This window comes from Lithobates pipiens, unplaced genomic scaffold (genome assembly GCF_037356315.1).
Source record: "Lithobates pipiens isolate NorthernLeopardFrog02 unplaced genomic scaffold, aLitPip1_a1.2 Scaffold_16, whole genome shotgun sequence".
Classification (NCBI taxonomy): domain Eukaryota; kingdom Metazoa; phylum Chordata; class Amphibia; order Anura; family Ranidae; genus Lithobates; species Lithobates pipiens.
This window is the reverse complement of record NW_027507748.1, coordinates 578,941,237-578,965,743: the sequence shown is the minus strand read 5'-3', so window position 1 is coordinate 578,965,743 and position 24,507 is coordinate 578,941,237. Positions and strand designations below refer to the sequence as shown.

Here is a 24,507-nt window from a genome sequence, read left to right as displayed (position 1 = left end):
TGCATGTGATTGTGTATTCTTTGCAAAGTGAAGCTTTACCTAATTTACCAAGCTCTGAAGTGTCAGGCAGACCCTTTAGCACATGGTTTAAAATGCTATGGGTATGTCATGCCTTCTCAGGATTGTAAATGCAACTACCATGTATATCATTGCACAGCATAAAAAGGTGCATAAAAACGTATTGTCAAAGCAGATCATCTGTGTGAATCAAAAGCCTAATGATTTAACAGCAAGCCATTCTGTCTGAATTAATGTGCCAATCTGATCTTCTCTACGGAGCCATCATCACACTCTTTTCAAAGAAGCACTTGACAAATGAACACATTGCCTCCATACTTCCTGCAGGCATCACAATCCATGCCCCACACAATTCCTTCCACAATGCACAGTCTGCCCCCCTTCAGCAACACAGGCAATGGAGGAGCGGCTTACTTTTTCTCATTTCAGAAGATCACAAAGCTCTGAGAAACAGGTCTAAAAATTGAGTGTTTGGATGGGAAGCCTAGTAGGAAAGCAAAGAAAAGAAAAATAGTGAATAGGCAGGTTTTAAAATAGAAAGGATTGTCGCTGGGCTGTATCAGTGACAGCTGGAAAAGCAAGGGGGTTGTCAAAGCATAGATATATAGGGTCAAGTCTGCAGTCTATGTTGAGGCATGGTAAGGAATCCATTAACTGAGCTTGCCGTTCTGCTTACGGAAACAAGAAAATAAGGCGCACACACACCAGTTTATTTTACAAGTTTTATTACAGTATGATACCCCTGAGAAAGGCAGCCAACCCCCCTCATAACACACAGACAATACACACTAAATCCTTTTGGGTGTCTAGTCACCTCCGTTTCTAATAGCTCAGCTCATACCAGCCTGATCCAGCAGAAAAGGAGATGACCAAAATCATCCTCAGGACAAAAGCAGAAAAAAAAAAAACAAAAAAAAAAAAATACATGAAAAAAAAACACCCAATATGGGAGGGAAAAAAAAAAAAAAAAAAAGGAAAGGAAAGACACAGGAATACTGATTGTAAGAATTCAAATGGAATTGTTCTTGCATAGTTGATAAATGTACAACCAGATAGGACACGCCTACATTATGAGCCCCACATAGGGTTGGCTATATATGGAGAGAAGCAGAACTCATTAGTGTTCCATTAAAAGCCATTGTATTCAATATAGCTACATGTAGTCAATATCAGACCACCACATGTATAAACTACCAGCTCCTCTATGTATGGGGGGGGGGGGGGGGATGGACAACAATCAGGAAGACCTTCAGCCACCAGGTATTATGCTGAAAATATGAGGAGAGGTAGCATGAAACCTCCTGGGCACCCTCCACACACAGGACATTTGCATAGACTCTGCAAAGGATTCTGTGGATTCATCCATTAAATCAAGTACACATCTGATTTGTGCATAGTCTGTAGTGGCATGTCTGTGAAAGTTCTAATTTATTCAGGTAATTGCTGGACTCATACTAGTCACATATAACTGGACTGGTGCTACAACGTTGCAGACATTTCATCACTTATCCAAGTAGCTTACTCAGTTCTGAGTGTCCAGCACATACCTCAGCATTCACAGCCACATAGGCAAATCCGGTCACCTTAATCCAATCACCATGGAACATTGTATTAGACATATTGGAATGTTCACACACTCCATGGTGATTACCATTAGATTAAGATGACTAAGTTGCCTGTAAATGCTGGGGTAGCATTTATTAGTTGATTGACGAGTGGCGAAACAACTTCAACATGACCACGAACAAGTCAAATTGAAATGTGACCAGCTATTACTTTTAGCAACCTGAACCAGAGTGATGGCCTCAAATCAATTGAAGAGACCGCAGAAATCAGATTTGTCTTATGTTCAACAGATGGGCTGGCAAGACTATTTCCAAAGCTATCAGAAAACTGAAGCTCCTCCAACATGACCACTTCTGCCCAGTACAATATACCTTGCACAGATTTTTCCCCAGTACTTGGATACATGAATATGACCCAAATAAAAGTATAACCCGAAAAGAAAGAAATCTGGTTTGTTAAGACACACACCAAACCCTTTTTATGCAATGGCATCACCCTACTTCTGTTCTGGTAATATTAGCTTGTAGCAAGCCCTACCCCTTAATGGGCAACTCTAGGGAAGAGGTAAGCCAATTTTTCCCAGTTGTAAACCAAATAAGTGAAGGGGATATCATGAGGCTACTTTGTTCTGGGCTCAGAGTCAAGCTGAAGGGTACACTTCAGGTATTTAGCTACTTGTTACTATTCTTAATAATGCATATGATCTTGCCAGCTGCCCAAAGGCAATCCAGCTCCTCCAGTGCTTCAAAATTGATAGAAAAGCCAAAAAACGGTTATCATCGGTAATGTGCAAATTCTGCCACAAAAGTGGTTCAGAGGTTTAAAAAGAAAAAACACAAAAAAAAAAAAAAAAAAAAACTTATAATAGCCAACCCCATATCCCACTTCATACACATTACATAGTAAAAAAAAAAATATTTAATAAAATAGCTACAACACATTATTGCACTTGCAACACATTTTAAATATCAGCAAAGCCCTCGTGTTCATGTGTTTATAACACTTTACGGTAAGGAACCAAGCAACACAAAAAAGCACCAGGATGTACAGACTGTTTCTGAGCAATGCAGTGGTCATCTTAGGAGGTTTTGCAAATAAGAACAAGATCAGTGCTCAGTCAAGTACATAAATGGCCCCATAGCTGCAACACAGTTTAAGGCACTTGTGACTTTGGTGTGAAATCCTTAGATTCTAGCTTTTCTTTGGTGCTTGGTACATAGTACATTAGAAAAAAAAAAAAAAAAAAAGTCACAGGTCTCTCGCCCCTGTAACCAAGTCTCAAGCCCTCTAGTAGAGCTTCATTTTGTAGCACACCCCCTGAGTCTTCAGTCCCCAAATCTTGAGGTGTCAGCCAAACTGGTCTGTATTCAACAGGCGGTGCCATGCCAAATTGTCCCTGAAAGATTTAGTGCCATAAAATCTGATTGAAGCTATGCTTTGGTAACACAGCTCTGCAAACACAGGCTTCAAAGCACATTTACTTAGACCCCCAGTAGAGAGAACCGCATGTGTTAATAGGCTGCAATATGCAGTTACATTAAGACAAAAGGAAAAACAGTGGTTTGGCCAAATATGTAGTGTAAAAAACAAAAACAAAAAAACTTTAGCATTGATTTGGCATTTGCTCCTTTACCAATGTCCCGTTCAATTAAAAAGATTTTATCATTACGGTTACACTCCTAGATATCGGTTTAGATCACCAAGCTTCAGCTTTAACCAGATTGTCAGCTCTTGGGGCACAGCAAACTCAGGTACTACAATTAAAATCTTCTCTATCCCTATATAATTTGCATAAAATTGCACAAACATTATGTGCCTGAAGCTCAATAAGTTAACAATTTTCCTTTGAGAAATACAATTTAGATTAAAACGCTTTCAATAAAAAACAAGTCCCCCCCAGAATTTGGAAGCAGGTCCAACGTTTTCGGTCAACAAATATACAGTCACTGGTTATTCTTTTTCTCAGAGTCCCAGTCATTTGGAGCAAAGAGAAGGTGAGGCATTACAGTGAGGGAGGCCAAGGAGTTTGGCAAGTCCTTAATGCTGCTTCTTTGGAGGAGAATTTCTAAGTGAACCAAAAGAGGTGAAAGTCAGCACCAAATGAGTGGTTTAGTTCAGGATATAGTCCTGCACAATTTTCACCTACATTCTTGCTTTGGACGGTCTGAAGAGAAAGTAATGATTTTAGATTTCCTTCAAAATAAGGTCACTTATTGACCTCAACTAGTTCGCCTTCAGTAGATGCCTCAGCAATTCAGTCAGAATGTCCTCAAGGTAACAAGGTTCTTTAAAAACAAACACTCAGAGGAAATTTTTGAGAATGTGCCATTTTTTCCCTCTTCCTCCCAGGCATTGTAGTGTCAACTGCAAAAGATGAGCTGCAACTGTTCTGTCACCTTCCCTTTCGAAGATTCTTTGGCAGTGCAAGGGATAAAAGGCTGTAGATCTGTCTAGGCCTCAGATGCAGCCTGAGGCTTGAGTTCAGCTTTTTCCATAGCAGTTCCATATGGCAAAGAGCGCTTAAAGAAGCCAAGCTAAATGCAGAAAGAAAAATAAAAAATTATATATATTTTACAGTTTAGTTAGAATAGAATAAAAAAAAAAACGGTCATCCTGTATGAACTGTCCGACAAGGCAGTTCTCCCTGGGGACAGTTATATCAGCTTCCTATTCTATTCCAAAAAAGCCAAACATTTATTTGCACATTATTCCTTCTCTTCATATGGCAGATATGACTAGAATATATAACATTCCAATCGGCATAGATCAGTGGCAGGCAGCACAGCTGGCACAGACTGTACTGTCAGTTGACTAGATGAAAAGACTCATGAATCTATGGGACTTTGGGCTGATTTACTAAAGCAATGTTCCACTCTAGACTGTATAAAAATAAACAATTCCTAAACCCATTTGAGTACTTAAATTCATAAGCAATTCATAATAAGTACCATCCTCTTTTAAATTTGCATCGCTATGGTTATTGTTGCCATTTTTTAAAAGGCTAATGCCACACAACACATTAACCGTTCCAGGGCCGTCCACCGCACTTATACTGCGGCAGGGTGGCCCTGCTGTGCCAAATCATGTACATGTATGCGATTTGGTATTTCTGGGTAGGGAGAGTGCTCCTGACGCCCCGACTGAGCTATCATTCGCTGCAGCACAAGCTGATCAGCGGGTCCCGGCCAATGATTTATGGCCAGAATCCGCTGATCGTCTGAGCAAATGACAGAAGAGAGCTCTGTGTAGGTAAACACAGGGCTCTCTACAGACAGTAGCTTTGTGCTTTTTTTTTTCTCTGTGCAAAGCAGGGAGTAAAAACCGACCCATTGGTAAGGAAACAGCACACAGCAAACCTTGTTAGGCACACATTTAACCCCTTCCCAGCCAGTGTCATTAGTACAGTGCACATTAGCACTGATCACTGTATTCGTGTCACTGGCAGTTAGTCAGTTTTCCTCCCCCTCCCCCAGCATCAGTGTGAGATTGCCCACCGCAATATCGCAGTCCCAGTATAAGCTGCTGACTACTGCCATAAGTAGTATAAGAAAAACAAACAAACAAATTTAAATACATTTATTTTGTAGACGCTATAATTTTCACACAAACCAATCAATATGCACTTAAAAAAATTATTTTTTAACCAAAGACATGTGGCAGAATATATTTTGAACAAAGTGTATGAAGAAATTTTATTTTATTGAACGTGTTTTATAGCAGAGAGTCTTTTTTTTCAACATTTTTGGTCTTTCACAAAAAAATTAAAAACCCAGTGGTGATCAAATACCACAAAAGAAAGCTTTATTTGTGTAAAAAATGATATAAATTTTGTTTGGATACAGCGTTGCATGACCACAGTTACTAGTTAAAATAGTGCAGTGCTAAATAGCAAAAAAATGGCCTGTTCATGAAGGGGGTAAAATCTTCCAGAGCTTAAGTGATTAAAGGCAGAGCTTAAGGGTGTACTCACATTAGGCTTTACATAACATGCCCAAGCAGGTTTGACCCTCAAAGTCCAGTTTGACTAGTGTGATCACTCACAGGTCTCTTGGCATCTGTGTGATCGGTAACTGTGCCCAAGAATGGAACTCAGCTGGAGTAGAGTACATCAATTTGTGCCCACTCAGGTAGTAAAGGTACAGTAATGGAAGGGTGGTAGAGCCCATCACAATGCGAACTTAGGAAGCATGCTTGGGCACGGCATAATGTGAACACAGGCAGACTGGAGACAGGCACTGTACAGGGCAATTGTGCCTAGTGAGTACACCCTTTGGTCATTTTTGCATTTCTACTTTATGTGTACTGCCTCCTAAAAAAGCTTGCTTACAGAGCTCAATAGATCATGCTGAACATTACACATGTGAGTGAATGATTTTGAGCCGAGAGTTGTCCAATTCCAGTGGTGGCCGCTCAAATAGGGGCGCGGCCCCCCCTAATCTCTATGCAGGGCGCTGGACTCGTGGATTTCAATGGGTCTTTTTTTTTTTAAGCACATGATTAGAGGCTAAGGCTCTAATTGGTGTCAAAAAGGGTGGGCTCGGGCACAGAGCACTGTGGGAGGCCAGGTTTGTTTGCTGCCCCCCCCAAAAAAAAAAAAAAAAAAAACTTCAGCGCCAGCCACCACTGTGTCCAACTCCCTCTTCTCCAAAGGAAACCTGAAAACAAGCAGCTTCTGCTGAACGCTTAGTGCTATGTAAATCCTTTTACTAGTATTGAAATTAACAACAAAAAAAACAGCTTCCCTTTATGATGGAACAGCAAAGGAGAACTCCAGGTGTGACAAAAACAGGTGGGGTTTAAACAGTTTATCATTTTGGGGTAACAGGAATCCCCATTTTTGCACAATACTAAGCTAGAGAGGAAAGAGCAGGGTTTCACTTAAAGACAGACTGTTAAAGCAAAAGACTTGTCATGGGTTATGGCAAGAAAAATGTATAAAACTTTTGCAATGCATAAAGCAATTTGTAGACAGAAGGCATAGTTAACCCAACAAAACTCACCTTATAGAGAACATAGATGAGTAATGCAAGCAGCAACAGACCAATTAAAATAGCCAGTATTATTATCCACAGTGGAACCCCATAACTACTCTCTGGCTTCAGCCAATGGATGGTTGTGTTGATCTAAATAAAGACCAAAAATGTAATTACTGATAAATTATTTGAACACAGGGCAGTGTCATTGCTTTGAAATAATAATGTTAGACAGAAAACAAGGCGGCCTACAATATTTCCTTGATGCAGCTGGTGAACATGGGTGCCCGCCTCCTGGAATCAACAAGGTGTGCAGTCCTTGCAGGGTCTGCTGCTGACTTTTTTCGGAGTCTGCTCTGCTCCTCTCTGACAGTGACATGTGACTTGAAACAGAGAACGTCCCTCCAGTGGCATCACTATGGGGGTGTGGGGCTGACTGCACCCGGGTGACACCCACCAGAGGGGCAACACCAGCCAGCAGTTGTAGTGGGTGCTGTTGAGGCCCCTTCTATCGGTAAAGCGCTGACAGTGGGATACTTTCTACTTCGTCTTTTGTCAGAGAACTCTGCAGTGAAACGGTTACAGAGGAGAGGAGAGCTGTCATTGTAGCTCTCCCGCTCACCCCCCTCCCCTTTCTCCTGCCAGCAGAAAAAGCGGCTCTAATCAGGTTTGCAGCAATGTCGCTCGGCTTCCAGCCCGCTCAGTTTCCCACCCAACTGGCCACAGCAGAGGGCCAATCACAACACACTGAGTGCCGGGGAAGCATCATGGGACATGTAGTCCAGCAAGCCCATATAGATGCACAACAGCAGCCATATTGGCACAATAGCATAAAGATGTTATTGTGTCCCATACAGCTCACCCCCTCCCCTTCATGACTGTCAAAAAGGGGCAGGGCGAGGGTGACCTTAAAATGATGCGCCCCCCCATGAGAAACTTCTGCGACCACCCATGGTGAACACCATAACTTTATAAAAAGAGAACACTGTGTGCAAATTATAGTCCTAGCTAGCAGTACAATTATATACCAGTATTTCAGGTGGTGATCTCCATGCTGTATGAGGCATACTGCATTTAACCAAAAACAGTCTTATGCCTGGTACAAAACGGCCGCAGCTATCGTTGGGAGTGCTGATCCTGACTGGCATGCGTTTTTCTAGCATGCCCCTTCGACAGAAGCTGGACATTCAGACAGCTTCTGTCAGGCTGCTGTACACAAGGGCCAAATGTCAGACGGTTTCTGATGAACAGGCCGGCTGATACCGGCTAATATTCAGCTTGGGTGTATCAGGCTTAAAGTTTGTTAATCCAATGCAAAATGACAGTATCTTCTGTTTATGCATGTAATGTGCTCCTGTGTCTTAAAAAAAATAATGCATCCCAAGGGGCTGGTGTGGGCTCTGCACACCAACCATTTATATTGTTTGCATTTTTTCATTATTTGCCAAAACTCAAAAATATTGAAACAGGAAAATAAATACAGTATATACACGTTTACAGAGCGACGTTCAATGCTCACATGATCCTGTCGGCTTTTTCCTCTTTGCCCGACAGCTGCTGCGGGTGGGGCAGAGGATCCCCCGCTGACATCAGTCAGGAGGGGAGGAGGAGAGGAAGAAAAAGGTGGCGGGTCACGTGAGCGCTGCTTGGCGCTCGGTAAACAGGTATAATACTGTATTATAAGGTACAGACACAGGAGCACATTACATAAACAGAGAATGATGTAAAAAAACAAAAAAAAAACAAACAGTCATGGACATGGAGCCGACAGGGGGGTAGAGAGTGGGGAAGAGGACAGAGGAGACCTGCCATCAACATTACTACGCACCAGGAACCTTTTCCAGACCTGTGGAGCCACCGGTACTACCTATACAGATAAGCCTTTACTTTCCTTACTTCTTGTGAGTACTTGTATACCTTGCCATTAAAAATCAACTTTTAATACTGCACTTAGGTGGCGCTTCCTTTGTTCTCCTTCTTTGCCCTCCACCCAGTGTTGATATTAAAAAGGGGAAGGCTCTGTTTAGCAGGCTTTATTTGCCATGGTCTGGATAGGAAGCAAGGCCAGAGACAAAGAGGTTGCCCACAGCAACCCACAAGCCCATCTAGTGAGAACACCTGCGTTGGGATGCACTGGGCAGCCTACTGTTGGATAGTTAGGAAGCAACATTGTTGAATGCGCATTATACTGCTAGACTGGATTGCCAGTATGTTTGGTAAAGTCTTATCAATTCTTTCATGCCTGGTTTGAAGTTATTCAAAGGGGTACATGGAGGTATATGGCATACCTAAAAGAACAGGGACTGGAAGCAGTACATACTGTACAGGGGTGAAGAGGAAGGACAAGAAGGCTACCATGAAGGGTTAACTCATAGAAGTTTGAGATGGATTCAAAAAGTTCCCCCTGGGGTTTTTTTTTAGCAGCAATTGAGACACAGGATCTTTGATAATAAAATTACCATTTTTTTACAAACATTTCGACATTATAAAGATACATGAATTCAAATATGGAGTTGGCTATGGGCAACCATGAACTGGCAGGAATGCAACAGCAGCCAGACAGCGAGTAATGTGGTACCAGGCATGGGTGGCAGGTCCTCCGATAGCAATAGGGCGAGTATTTTGGTCCATCCCTAGCGGTCAGTTACCCAAAAGCAAACGGGACCCAACTTGCAGGAAGGAGACCCCATGTACTTTGCCACAGGTACGAGAGAGCGCAAGGAGTTACGTGCACGGTGGGGCCCCATTCTGCCACTGGGAGTGAGGTGGCAGAGTTAAAGCTGGACTGGTAAAGCAGGACACAAGCTTAGCAGTGTCCTCTAAATGCTACATTTAAAAAGGTAAGGTGGACAGTGCTATGGGACAGTGCTTCACAGAAGGAATCTGTATGTTACACAGCTACACAAGGTGTACAGCTCACTTCTAAGTCAGAGTTCCGCCTTAATGTTGATCTTCACATGACCACAGCCTCACCAGGTCCTGGGCATTAATGAGCACGTGCAATGTGCAGGGTGAGTAGACCTCGCCCACAAAAGGTGCAGGCCCTTTGAAACGTGTCTTACTACATGACAGGTTTTAAAGTGAAGGAGTAACACACTACAACAGTGTGAATCTGCCCTTACAGGGATGATATAAACACACACAAAAAAAAAGACAACTTAATGATCATCGTACCTGATGTGTGCCCTGGGGATAAGTTGCAGGTTGGATTTTGTATGGAAGTCGTTCAATTCGATATTTTGCTTCGCACTGTAGAACAAAACCCTGGTTCTCTTTCTGCAAAATAAAAATTTACATGATTTATTCACAAATGTAACTTTCACGAAATATCACCACCAAGCAAACCCTGAACTGCAACAGCCTAAAATATCTGACAATTACAACCAGTAATTCACCTTTTCCCGCAATCTAATTTGAAGCCATTCTCTAGCAATTTTTTGTAATGTTTTAATCATTCCAAAAAAAAAAAAAAAAAAAAAGGCAGCCGATACTGACAGATCAGTCACGATTTAACACAGACCAATCCAGGTTAAACTTTTCAGATGGATTCGTTGCTGGTATATAGTCCTAATAAAGAACGGTATACAACATATCCTGGCTATAGATACCCATATGCCCCTTTAACTAACTAGTTACACTCAAATGAACAAACCTGAAAGGTTCATACGCCGGAATTAAAAATGCAGCATGTACAACAAATTTCCGGTAAGGAAAATACATTTTAACATTTCTGGAAGCTGTTAGATGGATCATAAACAAGTTACTAATGTGATACAAAGCTGTGCTGTAGCAACTTTTTAAGCCTGTATGTAGAAGTTTGACCACCAGATGGCGTAAGAGTCATACATTTGCCTGCATCACACAGTGCCAAACGGCTTAAAACTACATTTTTAAAATGACCTGTATTAAACAGCAGTGAATGTCTCAGAGCATAAAAAAGATAAACAGGAAACAAAAAAGCAAAACAAGTTACCTGCATAAAAGTATCACCCCATACTCGGAAATGGACTTTAAGAATAGCCCGTTGCTGTTTCTCTAGTGGCAGGACATCACAGCTAAGGTTAAAGCAATCTTCATGATGATGACATTTCTACAAAGCAAGTAATATATTTCAAAATGTAAACAGCAATGAAAACTACCAGAACAAATGTAAAACTCCAATAAAAAAATAAATGGAAATTTAGATTGTCTATGAAAGTACAGTATTACCGTAATTCAATTCTTGATCTATGCTACAGTCTCAGGGCAGCGACTCACTAAACAGTTTTCACTGCCTGAAACTACAGTCAGGGAATAGCTGCTGCTATCTGAATCGAAGCTCACGTGTCTTGCATGGAGACAGGTTCCCTTTCAAGAGTGTGACATCACAGAATGCTTGTGGTTAACATACATTCATTTTTACATATATGTAATGCATATCCTGTAAAAGGCATATTATTTTAATGGTATGCATTTAACTGCTTTCACCAACAGTATATTAGGGAATCCAGAATGGTTTTAAGTTATATATATATATATATATATATATATATATATATATATATATATATATATATATATATATATATATATATACACACACATACATATTAATCATGTATTTATATAATATTTTAAAAAAGTGTGTAGCCAAGACACAGGTGTTACAGGGCTTTATGGTCATTTTACACAGGGCTCTGCCTTAAATTGGCATTAAAGCCAAAAACTTAATTTATTGCAGTTTACCGATCATTAGATGTGCTGGCTGCATTCGTTTTCTTAAGGCTTTTCCCCCTCAGTTTTTACCTGTAATCAAGTAACACACCTTCTGAATGCCTCCACTCTGGATGAAGGAGCAACCTAGACCCCTTTAACAAACCGCATTGTTAATTTGGGGGTGTAGAGGAGTGCTCGATGTACTGGCAGATTTAAATACATAAATAAATTGAAGCCAAACTCCAGCCAACTCTTTAAACAGTTGCAGAAACTTTTTTTTTTTTTTTTTTTTTGGATAGAGATGTTATATTAATAAATAAAAAAGTGAATCATTGTAAGCACCCTTGGTAGTGTTAAATGGTTTGTCTCAATCCCCTAACTGCTACATTTGCAGGAAAGCTTGTTCTGTTGAAAAACAGACTTGTGAAGTAAAGAAAAAAACGAATGTAACCATCACATCTCAGTGCTCATGCACACGGACGTTTTAAAAAACTGGCTGCAAAGCTAGCTCCGGCGCCTGGAAAAAATTGGCGTTAAAAACATGCATTGGCGTTTTTGCGCGTTTTGCACATTTTTTTGCGTTAGCATTAAGTAGCGTTTTATAAAGAAACACATCTCTTGGCTATAGCACTCAGAAAACAAAGAAAACATGTTACGCGTTTATGCACGATTGTGCGCGTTTTTTCCACGATTCACGTTTTTACAGCTCTAAGTCCGCACCACGGAACGCACTGGTCCTGTTTTTTTTTTTTACAGCTTTAAGACGCAAATGCCATTTGCAGCTCAAAAACGCCTAGGTGGGCATGAAGCCATAGACTAACATGGACAGGCGTTTTTAAACTGCAAAAAAAACGCTCACAAAAGCGGCTGTAAAAACGTCCGTGTGCATGAGGCCTAAGAATTGAGAAGCTGCAGTATAATAAAAAAAAAGTTTGCTTTTGGGGTCAAAACCACTTCAGGAAGCTCTTCTGTAACTGCAATACCATCTAAACAGAGCAGCAGGGGAGAAGAGGAGTACATTGTTTTATGTGAGCCTCAACTAGGGGCACTGAGCTAAGGTTGGAAAGATAAACAGGTGAAAAATAGACCTAAAGCCAGCTGGATGCCTGGAAATAAAAATACAAAATATGCATATGGAAAGTTTTTTTTTTTTGTATTTGTTTCATATCCAGTGAAAACTATGTGCAACTGAATTTTAACGTCATAACATCCTATAAGCTAAGCTATTAAGAAAAGTCATCACTCTTGTTGGGGCAATTCAATAAGATGATTCACATTGAAATTTTCTAATTCTGGGATACAGTAAAGACTTTGCAGACTTGGCCTGATGAAGCTCCACAGCATGCTACAGGATGGGTACCTTTCACAAAGTTGTGACCCCCACCCAAGTACAGCCATACAAGCCAAAAAACAGATATTTTTTTTTGTTTTTTGTTTTCAGTTTTTTTTTTTACTTTTGTGGTTGGTGCCAAATCTACAGCATCCACATGCCCAAAAGGTTTCCAAGATGCTGACTATTATTCAAACCCTTTAGCTATTGAAGAAAAGAAGGATTATATATTCTAGTGACAGTTGCCTTAAGATCACCATCTAAAAAGATATCCACAGATGTCCATCCACTTTTCATCAATTTAAACCCGTATAAAATGAACAAGACTCACGAGTATATTTGATCCACCAGCAGGGAGTTTGGAGGTGTCTCTTCGCTCTACATGATGTCCAGGCTTTGCAGAACCTTGCACTGTTGAATACTGCAAAGAGAACATGTCAAGCATGAAGAATACTTCACAAAAAAGCAGCGATGCAATTTAATAAAACAGCCAATTCCTATTTTTCTCACCTGCAGCTGAAACGGGTTAACATTTGGTTTAGCGGTACAGTTCCCCAATCCTTGCACGGAGTAGTTCATGACATACATCACAAGTTGATCTTTATTGTGAACCCTTGGGCAGAGCAGAGTTAGGGTACCATGGCTAATAGAGCTTGGTCCAATGTTGGCCAACTAAAAAAATAAAAATACACACATTAGTTGATACCTTTGTATGCCGTTTAGATGTGTGGCAACATGTCAAATGTCATGCCATATGTCACTTCCCTTGTGGTAGCTAATGCAAGTCAACCCCTATTCTTACCTCGTACACATGATTGACCTCTGGGCCTACATCTTCCACTTGAGTGGGATTTTTATTTTGTTTCCATTTCGCAAGTGGGAAGTTGACACTGTCTGGCTTTGAAACCCTGAAATGAAAGTTCAGTATATTTAGTTCTTGATGGGCACAGTGTCTGCATCCACCATATTGTCCACATCTTAAAGTCTTCAAAAAAAAGGTGACTTCACATTTTTGGAATGTAGCAAATAAAAATAAAGCCTGTACAACTTCTATACAAGCCATGATGTAACTTAAAGAGGAGTTTACCTTAAAAAATAAAAAAATAAAGTCAGCAGCTACAAATACTGCAGCTGCTGACTTTTAATTATCGGCCACTTACCTGTTCCAGGGTCCAGCAATGCGGGGGAACAGAGCCCCGCTCGTCCCCCCCTCTCGGTGGTGGCGGCATTGCAACTGTGGGCACCCACTGTGAAGCCACAGCTTGGAACCCACTGTGCATGTGTGAGCGGCCACGCAGTCATCTGGGACCTGTCACATGTCCCAGATGACTGACAGGAGGGCGGAGCTGAGCCCTTCCTGCTCCGAGGGGAATTTTAAGCATTTTAAGCAACACCACTTTAATGTTTTAAAAAAAATTAACTCTTCTTTTCAATCTGCAGTGCTGTAACCTTTCTGTAAAATTCAATGAAATATAGCAACCTAGAAGTGTTTTGTACACAGTTTGTGTACAGAAAGCCCCCAGAAATGTAATTTCCTGATTGTATCATTAACGGATTTTCCCTAAAGTCTACACCAAGATATCAGATTTTAGGCATCCTTTGTAAATATGAATTTCAGTTACTATGTAATACTCAAAGGAGTAAATATTTCTAAAAGGGATGCAGACTCTGCAGCATTTCTCATTAGAACACTGAGTGCACCAGGTGATTACTCCAGTTCAGAGGTCTGCCATCAGACTGGTGAAACAGCCCTTTCTTCAAAGTAACAAAAAGTAGGAATCTGCTACAAAAAGTTTGTTAAAATTCCTTCAATGTACACTGATCACCCAGAGGGGGATTTTTTCCGCAACAAAAATGGAATTACTCTGTAAAAAGGAAGCACTTCCAGTGCAGCAAAAACATGTGGCTGCGATTTGCTTCTGAACAGTTCCAACTTTAAAAAGGAGAGTGGCTAGTCAAAGTTATCTGCATTAAATGTTACTTGGCATTAAAATGGAAACTTTAATTGTAAATTAAATACACCCCTACTTGGTCATGGATTCTAGTATTCGCAACATTTGGTCAGAGAGACTGCTAATACAAGCCTTGCTGGTGGTGACATGAGTGACAAAATGTTTTGAATCTCGACCGGCTCAGCAGGAACCAGACGAGATACGAACCATGTACGGGCAGGCTGAATGTACCAGGTTGATCAATCAACTTGGGTACAGCCAGCATGCCAGTTTTTACCTGCAATTATTGCTAGCAATAATCACAGTCTTCTCCCAGTGAGGATGGCTTCCCCTGCCAGGAGAAGGTAATTTCTCAGCAGGGAGGACTCCCGCATCAACACACTGGGTTGATTGGGAATCAAGCGAACTTCCTTTCTTGCAACCCAATGTTGCAGGACTGAAATTCACTCTGTGTATGGCCCGGCCTGATCCTATAAAGTCAATGCAAGAGGAAAGCTCCTCTGTATATTGGCACACATCACATGACCGCTACAGAGGATTCCCGGAATCACTTAACAAGAGGTACTTCTCTGCACAACTCTATGTGTAGGAAAACCAACTATGGGGCACATGCAATGTCACCTTCATAGCAAAGCAAAAAACATAAGCTATTGGAAGATACCCAAAATTACTCAAAGTTAAATGTCTTGGAGAAAGGGGATAGGCTTACCTGGCACAAGCAAAAAGTAAACTAGGCATGAGACACACCCAAAATAGTAAAAGTAGCTTTGTGTGTACCTTTTAGCAAGGTCTGGCTACGAAGATAGATATTAACCTAGGTATAGTTGCTTATTCCCACCCAAAAGCGTTACAAAGCACCTGGGCTTCAGGACCCAAAACAGAACGTAGGATTCTGAGGAAAAAACAACACAAAGTCTGGTTTCTTCACAGCATTCATAAATTCCAAAGCCTGTCATGCGTAGAAACCCAAGTGATTTCATCACCATCTACAATCTTGCCAGTGCCTCACATTATATACATTTTACTATTATAATACTGTTGTGATCAATTTTGGGAAAAAACAAATTTTAAAAGCGGTTTTGTACTTAAAATTTAGCAACCCTGAAAGGTAGCCATCAAGAGTCAGTTGCACTTTGCTTAGAATTGGACATAGGTCAGATCTTGCTGTGTGTGAGTACTGACACCCACCACTACTATATACAGGACTGACATCTCTGCAGTTTTCACTTTCACACAATGAAAATCAGCTGCAGGTTTTTTTGTTTTTTTTAATAATTACCGACACCTTCTACATGAGAACACACACAAGTTTGCCAGATAATATGCTATAAACAATTTATTGCAAGGATAATGGGGTAAAACAAAAATAATGTATCAGAAGTATTTTCTACAATGATATACTGTACTTGTGTAGTGTTTCAAGCCTAATGCCATATAAATTGTTTTAGTTTTCTTTTTTTTTTTTTTTTTACTCCGTGTTATTTGCATTTTTTTGGAAATGTATCCTTGATTCCTGAAAATTTGATTGGTATCAGAACAGGAAATGGAGGTAAACTCTCTCCATTTCCTGTCATTTGATGGTTGTCAAACATAATGGTAAATCAGGGAGAAAGGCAGCATTTAAAATTGGTTAGAAGTCCTAACCCCTTCCAGCTCTCTACACATTTGGCTAAAGATAAGCGGAGTGACTGAATGGAATAAAAAAAATAAAAATAAACTACCCGTCTATGGCCAGCTTAGGCTGAAAAAGCCAATTTAGCAATTATTTTCTGTTTTATGCTTAGAGCCAATATCAGTATCTTTGCTATACTCAAGCTATATTTGTGCTTGCTGGGCAATGTTATCACTTGTTGAATCCAAGCAAATACTGCACAGGATGTGCTGTTCTGTCCTGTGGATTAAAAGTGGCTGACCTGCCCTGGGCCAGAACTTAACCTAATTTGGGCTTTACACAAAACAAATGTAATTTGAATCTGAATTGCCAGGGGGAAAGGAAAAGCATTTAAAACCTTAAGTAGGGATACAAAAGATAAATTACATGACAAGTGAGTGATGAAGCAGTTAATGTGAGCTTCTAACACCATTCACAGAAGAACAGATCACAATGGAAGCCAAAGAACAATTGCTGTTAAAGCTATGAATACAAGTGGCACTCCAGTGGCTTACGATCAGTGTTTGAGAAACAAAGTTAAACTGGACATTTTTGCAGATCTGATAATCAAGACAAAAAAAAAAATCAAAGGATCTCAGTGTGAACTAAAACTCAAATTGAAGACTGTCAACTGCAAAAGACTCGTAGGAATCAACTTCCAATAAAGAGACGCTTAGGGAAGGATGCTGTAACATTGTTCTTTTCTACACAGACAGTTGAACAGTCCATTCACTACACATGGGCTTTATCTGAATGTCAGCTTGGTGAAGTGCAATCCATACAATTAGCAGATCTCTTAGCATTTGCCATTCTTGTTCAAAATTCTGACCCATACACATTGAAAATTAATTGCAGAAGATCCAATTTAGACCACCTTAGTAGGGAATCCGAAATACTCAGGATTTTCCTTCACGGTACAAATTACTTGGCTATTATTCAAACATGAATTTCTGTTTACATATTCAATTGTAATGACCTAAGGAAATGGGTAAGCCAAAAGACCTCGCAACTTTAATGCCGCCAGCCATACGCAGTTCGAATCTCTGCCGGATCAGCAGGAACTAGCTGAGATTTGACCGGTTAATGGGTAGGCTGAATGTACGCAGTTGATCAATTGATCAACTTGGGTACAACCAGCCTGTTGGATTCTCCTGCAATCATTGGATGCTACAGCCACTAGAGAGAATCGCGGTCTTCTCCCAACCTGCCCTGGCAGGAGAAGACAATTGCTCGGCAGGAGGAATTTCCCAGCCGGCACTGCCTGTTGGTGAGGGAATCATGCAACCCATGGCTGCAGCAAAGAAATTTGCATGGTCTATGGCCTGCCTAAGATGTGAACATCAATGTGGAGTATAAAATCTGTTTAGGATTAATCTCAGAATAAACCATGGGATAGTGTATGGCTAGTAGTCATTTACAACTCTCTCCTGTGATCTAAATGTAGTCATCATTCACTGGCTGACAGATAACGAATTCTAAGCATCTGACAGGATGATTCATAGGTGTGACAGCAATAATTATGTGCTCCAAATATTGACACAGCTCCATTCCATACCTGCAGGCATTGCACATTTTCTAGTGTAGGTACACTTGCAAAAACTGTTATTGTCATTGAATATACACCTCACAGCAAACATGAGTAACTGATAATAAAAATCCACACTACAGAAAGCCAATCCTACTAAATATCAATCTATCCTAACCAGTGCAAGCTCTGCTAATCGAGTTTAGCCAAATTGATAAAAACAGGAAATGAACAAAATGCAGTAAGCCATAGCAAGATTCATCTTTTACAGTTCTAAAATTACTTATTCAACTAATCATATTGGTTGCTTTGTGGAAGTTAACTTGTTCTGATTTTGCCTGCTTTGTATTTTGAAAAAGCTCATGTGATGTACTGTATTGTACTGCAAGGAGCTGTTTAGGACTGCTAAGATAGTAGATAGAACATGTACAGGAGCCATCAAAGCCAACATTGAAAGGCTTACTTAAAATCATTTACAGACTTGCACAATGCAAACTAAGACCAAGATGTAAAACATCAACAGGGGGTATCTTTAGCAAAATGCGCATGTTGGGGCGATCAGATCTAGAGAAGGTGGCAGCTACAGTTATATGCCCTACTACCTTCTGAACCTTCATGTGCCTCAATGTACCTTCTGGCTTCAATAGGTCAATGTGCCTGCCAATCAATACAGAGACTGGAGGTGAGTAAAGACCAGGCCAATCTCCCTATACATGGGAAAATGTCGACATTTGCCAACTTCAGCTGCCAACATTTGCAACTTTTACATTACATTATTAAAGTTTAAATTCCCAAAATGTATGACAGGTTTACTGTGAAGTAAATTTGATGTGAACTAGACAATTATCGCATATGGCACCCCATGACAGACAATCACTGTAAGGGGTCATTTTCAAGTGAAATCTGCATGCCTTTTTAAGCACCACTGGGTAACAAATAACCCAGGTGGTCAGATTTTTCTCCAGTCCCATCAGCTACAGTTTTTACATTACCCAAAAGCTTACCTACACCAATCATAAAAACCTAAAGAAAACCTATACTATGGAGGCTGTCATTCATAACCCCCCTCCATCATGCCGTTTCAATGGCTTTAGCACTTTGGGAGTCAATGATAGGGAAGAATGTAGATCAATACATGTGACCTCACGCTGACTTCTAATCTGCATGCTTTTTTCTTCAGGTTGGTTACTCAAAGTTTTGAAGCCAGATAAACATTTACCAGTTGAAATGTATGTAGCCTCCATATTTTCCTCAGCACAGGTCTCCCTAACAAGAGAAGTGTGCATTCCTGTGCAGGACAGTATTTCTAGTCCACTCTACTGATTAGGAAAAAAAGAGACCATCTTTGTTCACATGCGATTACTGATGTGTAGACAGCTTGAATAGGGGATGTTACAGATAATATCTATTATTTCCTTATATTTGCAAGTTACAGATCAGTTATCTCTCACAAAGCCTGTAACATAGCTGGGAATTGACTGTCAATTTCCAGCTGATTTCATTGCAATTAAGGAAGTTGGGTGGTGAGCTGCTTGGTCATCCATACCTTTTTACAATGTAACAAGTGGCTCCTAGGTATAACACATTCTAGTTTCCTTTAGGTAACCACATATAAAATATAGCACATTACAGAGCAGTGATTTTGTCACTTTTGCATAGCTGGAAAGAAATTCCAGCTCATGCCATGTTTTCAAACTACACAGCAAATAAACAAAGCTTCTCTACAAAAGAACTGTTCAGTAATTCTGACACAATTGACGGAACTTGAGTTACCTTTTATATAAACTTACCCCAAAAATGTCACAGACGTATGAGCTTCAACACTGATTGCTAGCTGCACAAGTTCACTTTGGGAGTTATTGACATTTTTGCTGTAAAGCGAATAATTGTACAAATAAGTTACAGGCTACATAAAGCATCTAATACCCAGAACACAGCTAAGTTAGATTTTGTTTCCTACATAAGGGCACTTGTAAAACCATAGAATAAAAAGTCATAAGTATAGCAATTATTTCACTAACATTGTTCAGGCAGCACACCTTCAACGATTTAGGCTGGCCACATTTTATACAATTTTCTTTAGCTTTACCAAAATCATAATATGAGGTCAAACCCAAACACTTAAATTTGTATGCAGGCAGGCCATTGCACTATATAGTTGATGGTAAATCTGAAGGAAATAAAAAAATAATATTATATATATATATATATATATATATATATATATATATATACACACACACACACACACACATAATGTGTGTGTATATCTATCTCTATATATATCTATATCTCTCTCTATCTCTCTATACACACACACATATATATACACACATATATATATATATATATATATATACACATATGTATATATATATATATATATATATATATATATATATATATATATATATATATATATATATATATATATATATATATATATATATATACACACACATATATATATATATATATATATATATATATATATATATATATATATACATACATATATATATATATATATATATACACATATACATATACACACACACACACCATTATTAATATAAAATACACCAAACTTACAATATAGAAAAATGGCTACAACTTTGGGATCCTGATTATTAGCTTACTTCATGTACCTATATTCCTGCATCCACCTGTGTTATTTCAGCCAGTCCTTTCGTGACCTGTTGCATGCATGATTTGAGAGTTTCTGGCAATATGGCAATATCAGAGTGCTCACTGCGTGACACCCAACATAGAAAAAGTCCACCATGTATGGCTGCAACTTGGCTGGTATTTTACCCATTTAGCTGGTAAAAATTGAACCATTTGGGGTCCATCTTAGTTGTAAATTTTAAAAAGGTTTTCAAAAAAAGTATATATGCAACTGTGTAAACACACCTTTAAAAGAGGAAGTAAACCCTCATGGGTTTACTTCTTTGTCTCCCTGCAAAGGTAAAGCATAATGCATCACATAGTAGGCCATTATGTGTCACTTATCTGACACAGGAGCCAGCAATGTCACCGCTGTCCCCTGTAGTATGGAGCGTCCATCTTCTTCCACGTATCTCTGCTCCGGCCACTCACAGCACCGGAGCAGCGATGATGTCACTCCTGCGCATGCACACGGAGCCGCCACTAACGCCACTGCTAACGGCGATAGTGCACCTGCGCCCCTCTGTCTACAGCGCATGCGCCGCAGACAGCTGTGACTGTCTTTTACTAAATATCTCCTAAACCGTGTAGGTTTAGGAGATATTTCTTGGACCTACGGGTAAGCCTTAATCTAGGCTTACCTGTAGGTCAAAGTGGATTGTAAGGGTTTACAACCACTTTAATGGAAAATGCTACAGATGGAACATAACGGTGATTTCATGGAGATGAAAACTACTTGCAGACCAGAGCAATGAATCTCTCGACTAAAAATGGAAGGCAGAACCGGGCCACATATCCCAGCAATGCCAACTATTCCTTTGCTGAATATGCAGTTTTTTGACAATTACAGTTCCCTTGTCAAACAACTGTGGTGGATTAAAAAAGTATTGAATACCGCATGCAATCATCTGACAACGAACAATCGTGCCATGCCAATGTTTCCTCTAGTACAGTAGATGTTCTGCTGAGCTACAATACCATTTCTGAGAAAGAATTCAAATCAACATGAACACTGTTAAAATCTGATGTCAAGTACCTGCGAATCTGACTCTCAAAGTGCACCTTCCGACTTGTGTCCCGCAAATGAGGCACAGTGAACCTCAGTCCACCCAACAACTAAAGATGAAGAAAGGAGAGAATTACATGTAGTACAAATATAGGAGGCTTGCTAAACAATTTTAAATGCAATAATAAACACATTGACACATCTAGGTATTGCAACAAAAAATATATAGAACCGTTGCATATTCACCACTAGGTTTTATTAGGTAATGCGGCAAGCTGAAACAAAAAACTGACTATAACACTCATATTTTAAACTAGAACTCTAGCCAAAACTTTAAAGTTTTGTTCCCTTCACAAATCTCAACCGAAAACATGATGGAAAGTTAGGAAAATCTCACCTTCAGGCCCGGTTCACACTGGTGCGACACGCGCTTAGACTTCAAGAGCACATGTCACCTCACACCCCATTAATTGTAATGGAAACAAACATTCTTAAAAGGAGTGACTTGGGCCACTCCGACTTGGAAAAAGGTTCCTGTAATACTTTTGGTGCGACTTCGGCACGACTTGCATTGACTTGCGTTAAAGAAGTCACTGCAAGTCATGCTGAAGTCACCTTGGGATGTCAGCTTCAAAGTCTAGCGAAAATTTACAGCAGTATGAACCAGGCCAAAATTGTAGTTGTTGCTTTATCTCCACTAAAAGCCATTACTTCTATTTTGTGACAACTGTACAATTTGGCCTTTACGGGAGCACAGATTTTAACTATGCTTAAAGTGCAACAATGAAAAATGCTTTTAAATCTAGTGCCATTGGTTCCCCTTAGTCTGCCTGTAAAGTGGCAAATCTGACGTAGCATGTATAGAACATGCTGCAGCAAAAATTACTTTTCTAAAGAAAAACAAAAATGCATAAAAACATTCAAATTGCTGGCAATACAAACCCATTTCTGGCAATGGAAAGATGTAAAAAAATATATAAATAAAAAAAAATTATTTTTTTTAAATCAAAAATTGCCCCCCCACCCCACATAGATCCATCCTCAATCACATATCCCGCCACCGCCGGACCCGAAATATATATATTTTTTTAAATGCTGTCAACTAAGGCAAACTGCCAATGCCTGGCTTGCCATTTTGCCGTTCTTACATAGTCGTAAAGGGTGGGGCCACCTGACATCACCTGGTCCCACCCTCTTGTGAAGTCACCGACCCAGCATGCACTGGTCTGACTGTGGAGCAATTTTTATTTTTTTGGGCTCCGGTGCAATAGATGTACAATCGGGGGCATTTTTGTATTTTTTAATAAAAGGAATTGTCAAAAACAGTCTGCATTTAGTATTTATTTATTACTTGACACATTTTTTGGTGAAAGGGTAGGGGTGCCATGTACCCCATACTCATTCACATAGGGGGGCTGGGATCTGGGGGCCTACAGATCCTGATAAGCCCCCTGATCACAGACCCCACAAGCACAGCCCAGAGTTGTGGGGAGGCGGCCCTCATCTCAATCAACATGGGGACAAGGTGCTTGGGGGGGTGGTTGAGGGTGTGTGGCATGTGGACTGGTGTGGTTCGGGGGGGGGGGAGCTTGGGGTGCTCACTCATCTCCCCCCCACCCCTGTCCTTGCCTGCCAGGCTGCATGCTCAGATAAGGGTCTGGCATGGTTTTTATTTTTTGGGGAGGGGGGGGGGGGGCTCTGTTTTGTGTTTGTTTTCGTTTTTTTTTTTTTTTATTAGTGTGGGGTTCCCCTTTTCCTCCATTTTTTTTTTACTCTTTTTGGATTGCCAGAATTTGTTTTAAAAACTTTATTCAGCCATCAGTGGGGAAGCCCATTGATAGCTGATGACTCATTGGAACAGACCTGATCTTGTTTGTAACGCGGTACCGCCTGTATACAGAAATAATCCCACTCCCATCACCTCTCTCCGCAGCACATATATGGGACAGCTTTAACCCCCCCCCCCCCCTTTAGTCCAGAGCTGGCGCCAGGAAACTGTGGAGACCCCCCTAAATGGTGACCCTGATGATTGCACCCAAATCCAAGCCCTACCCTGGGATATCTCCAAACCAAAATTCCCAGATGCCTGGATGGAAGGCTCTGCACCTTATAGCCACAATGGGCGAATGCAGTAGCCTAAACCAGGACAGCAAAATCCTTAGAAATGCCAATCCCACTGGGTAATGGCCACCTCTATATAGGTGATCCGTAAATATGAACCAGATCCAGTCCCAACTAGGTGGGTGAAAGGAAGTTCCAGTAATCCTGGTAAGGTGATAAGGGATCAAAAACATGAGTATTTTGCTGGTTGGTGAATAAAATCCCTCATTCACTGGTTATACACCGCTAAATATGCCATACAGGATCACCCAGGGGTTGATCAAGCAGAGACTACAGTTGTGCTCAAAAATGTACATACCCTGGAAAATTTTTGGATTTCTTGCCCATTGTTCAGAGAATATGAATGATGACAAACATTTTTCACTCATGGTTAGTGTTTGGCTGAAGCCATTTATTATCAAATCAACTGTTTACTCTTTAAATCATAATGAGAACAGAAACTACCCTGATCAAAAAAGTTTACCTACCCCAGTTCTTAATACTGTGTATTACCCCCTTTAACATCAATGACAGCTTGAAGTCTTTTGTGGTATTTGTGGATGAGGCTCTATCTTATCAGATGGTAAAGCTGCCCATTCCTCTAGGCAAAAAGCCTTCCGTTCATGCAAGACACCCCAAGAATTTACAGGAACTGTACCTTGGAGATCTCCCCAGAGTGGCTCAATGATATTGAGGTCAGGAGACTGAGAAGGCCACTCCAGAACCTTCTCTTTATTCTGCTGTAGCCAATGACAGGTCGACTTGGCCTTGTGTTTTGGATCATTGTCATGTTGGAATGTCCAAATAAGTCTCATGCGCAGCTTCCTGGCTGATGAATGCAAATTTTCCTCCAGTATTTTTTGATAAAATAGTGCATTCATCTTGCCAACAATTGTGACCAAGTTTCCTGTCCCCTTGTAGCTCACACTTCCCCAAAACATCAGCGATCCACCTCTGTGTTTCACAGTAGGAATGGTTTACATATCATAGGCCTTGTCGACTCCTCTCCAAATATAGCGGTTAT

The 24,507-nt window shown here is 40.3% G+C and overlaps 1 protein-coding gene across 1 annotated transcript in view; it reads right to left on the bottom strand.

The window, feature by feature from the left end:
* Window positions 1-726: 726 nt before the first annotated feature.
* ITGA5 (integrin subunit alpha 5) overlaps window positions 727-24,507 on the bottom strand; it is a 139,880-nt gene continuing 116,099 nt past the window's right edge. The window contains exons 22-30 of the mRNA XM_077483782.1: window positions 21,414-21,493; window positions 19,501-19,581; window positions 13,385-13,490; window positions 13,093-13,254; window positions 12,914-13,003; window positions 10,531-10,647; window positions 9,732-9,833; window positions 6,585-6,707; window positions 727-4,118 (exon numbers count right to left, since the gene is read on the bottom strand). Coding sequence (XP_077339908.1) covers window positions 4,035-4,118; window positions 6,585-6,707; window positions 9,732-9,833; window positions 10,531-10,647; window positions 12,914-13,003; window positions 13,093-13,254; window positions 13,385-13,490; window positions 19,501-19,581; window positions 21,414-21,493 — 945 coding nt within the window. The 3' untranslated portion in view covers window positions 727-4,034. The remainder of the gene's footprint in view (window positions 4,119-6,584; window positions 6,708-9,731; window positions 9,834-10,530; window positions 10,648-12,913; window positions 13,004-13,092; window positions 13,255-13,384; window positions 13,491-19,500; window positions 19,582-21,413; window positions 21,494-24,507) is intronic.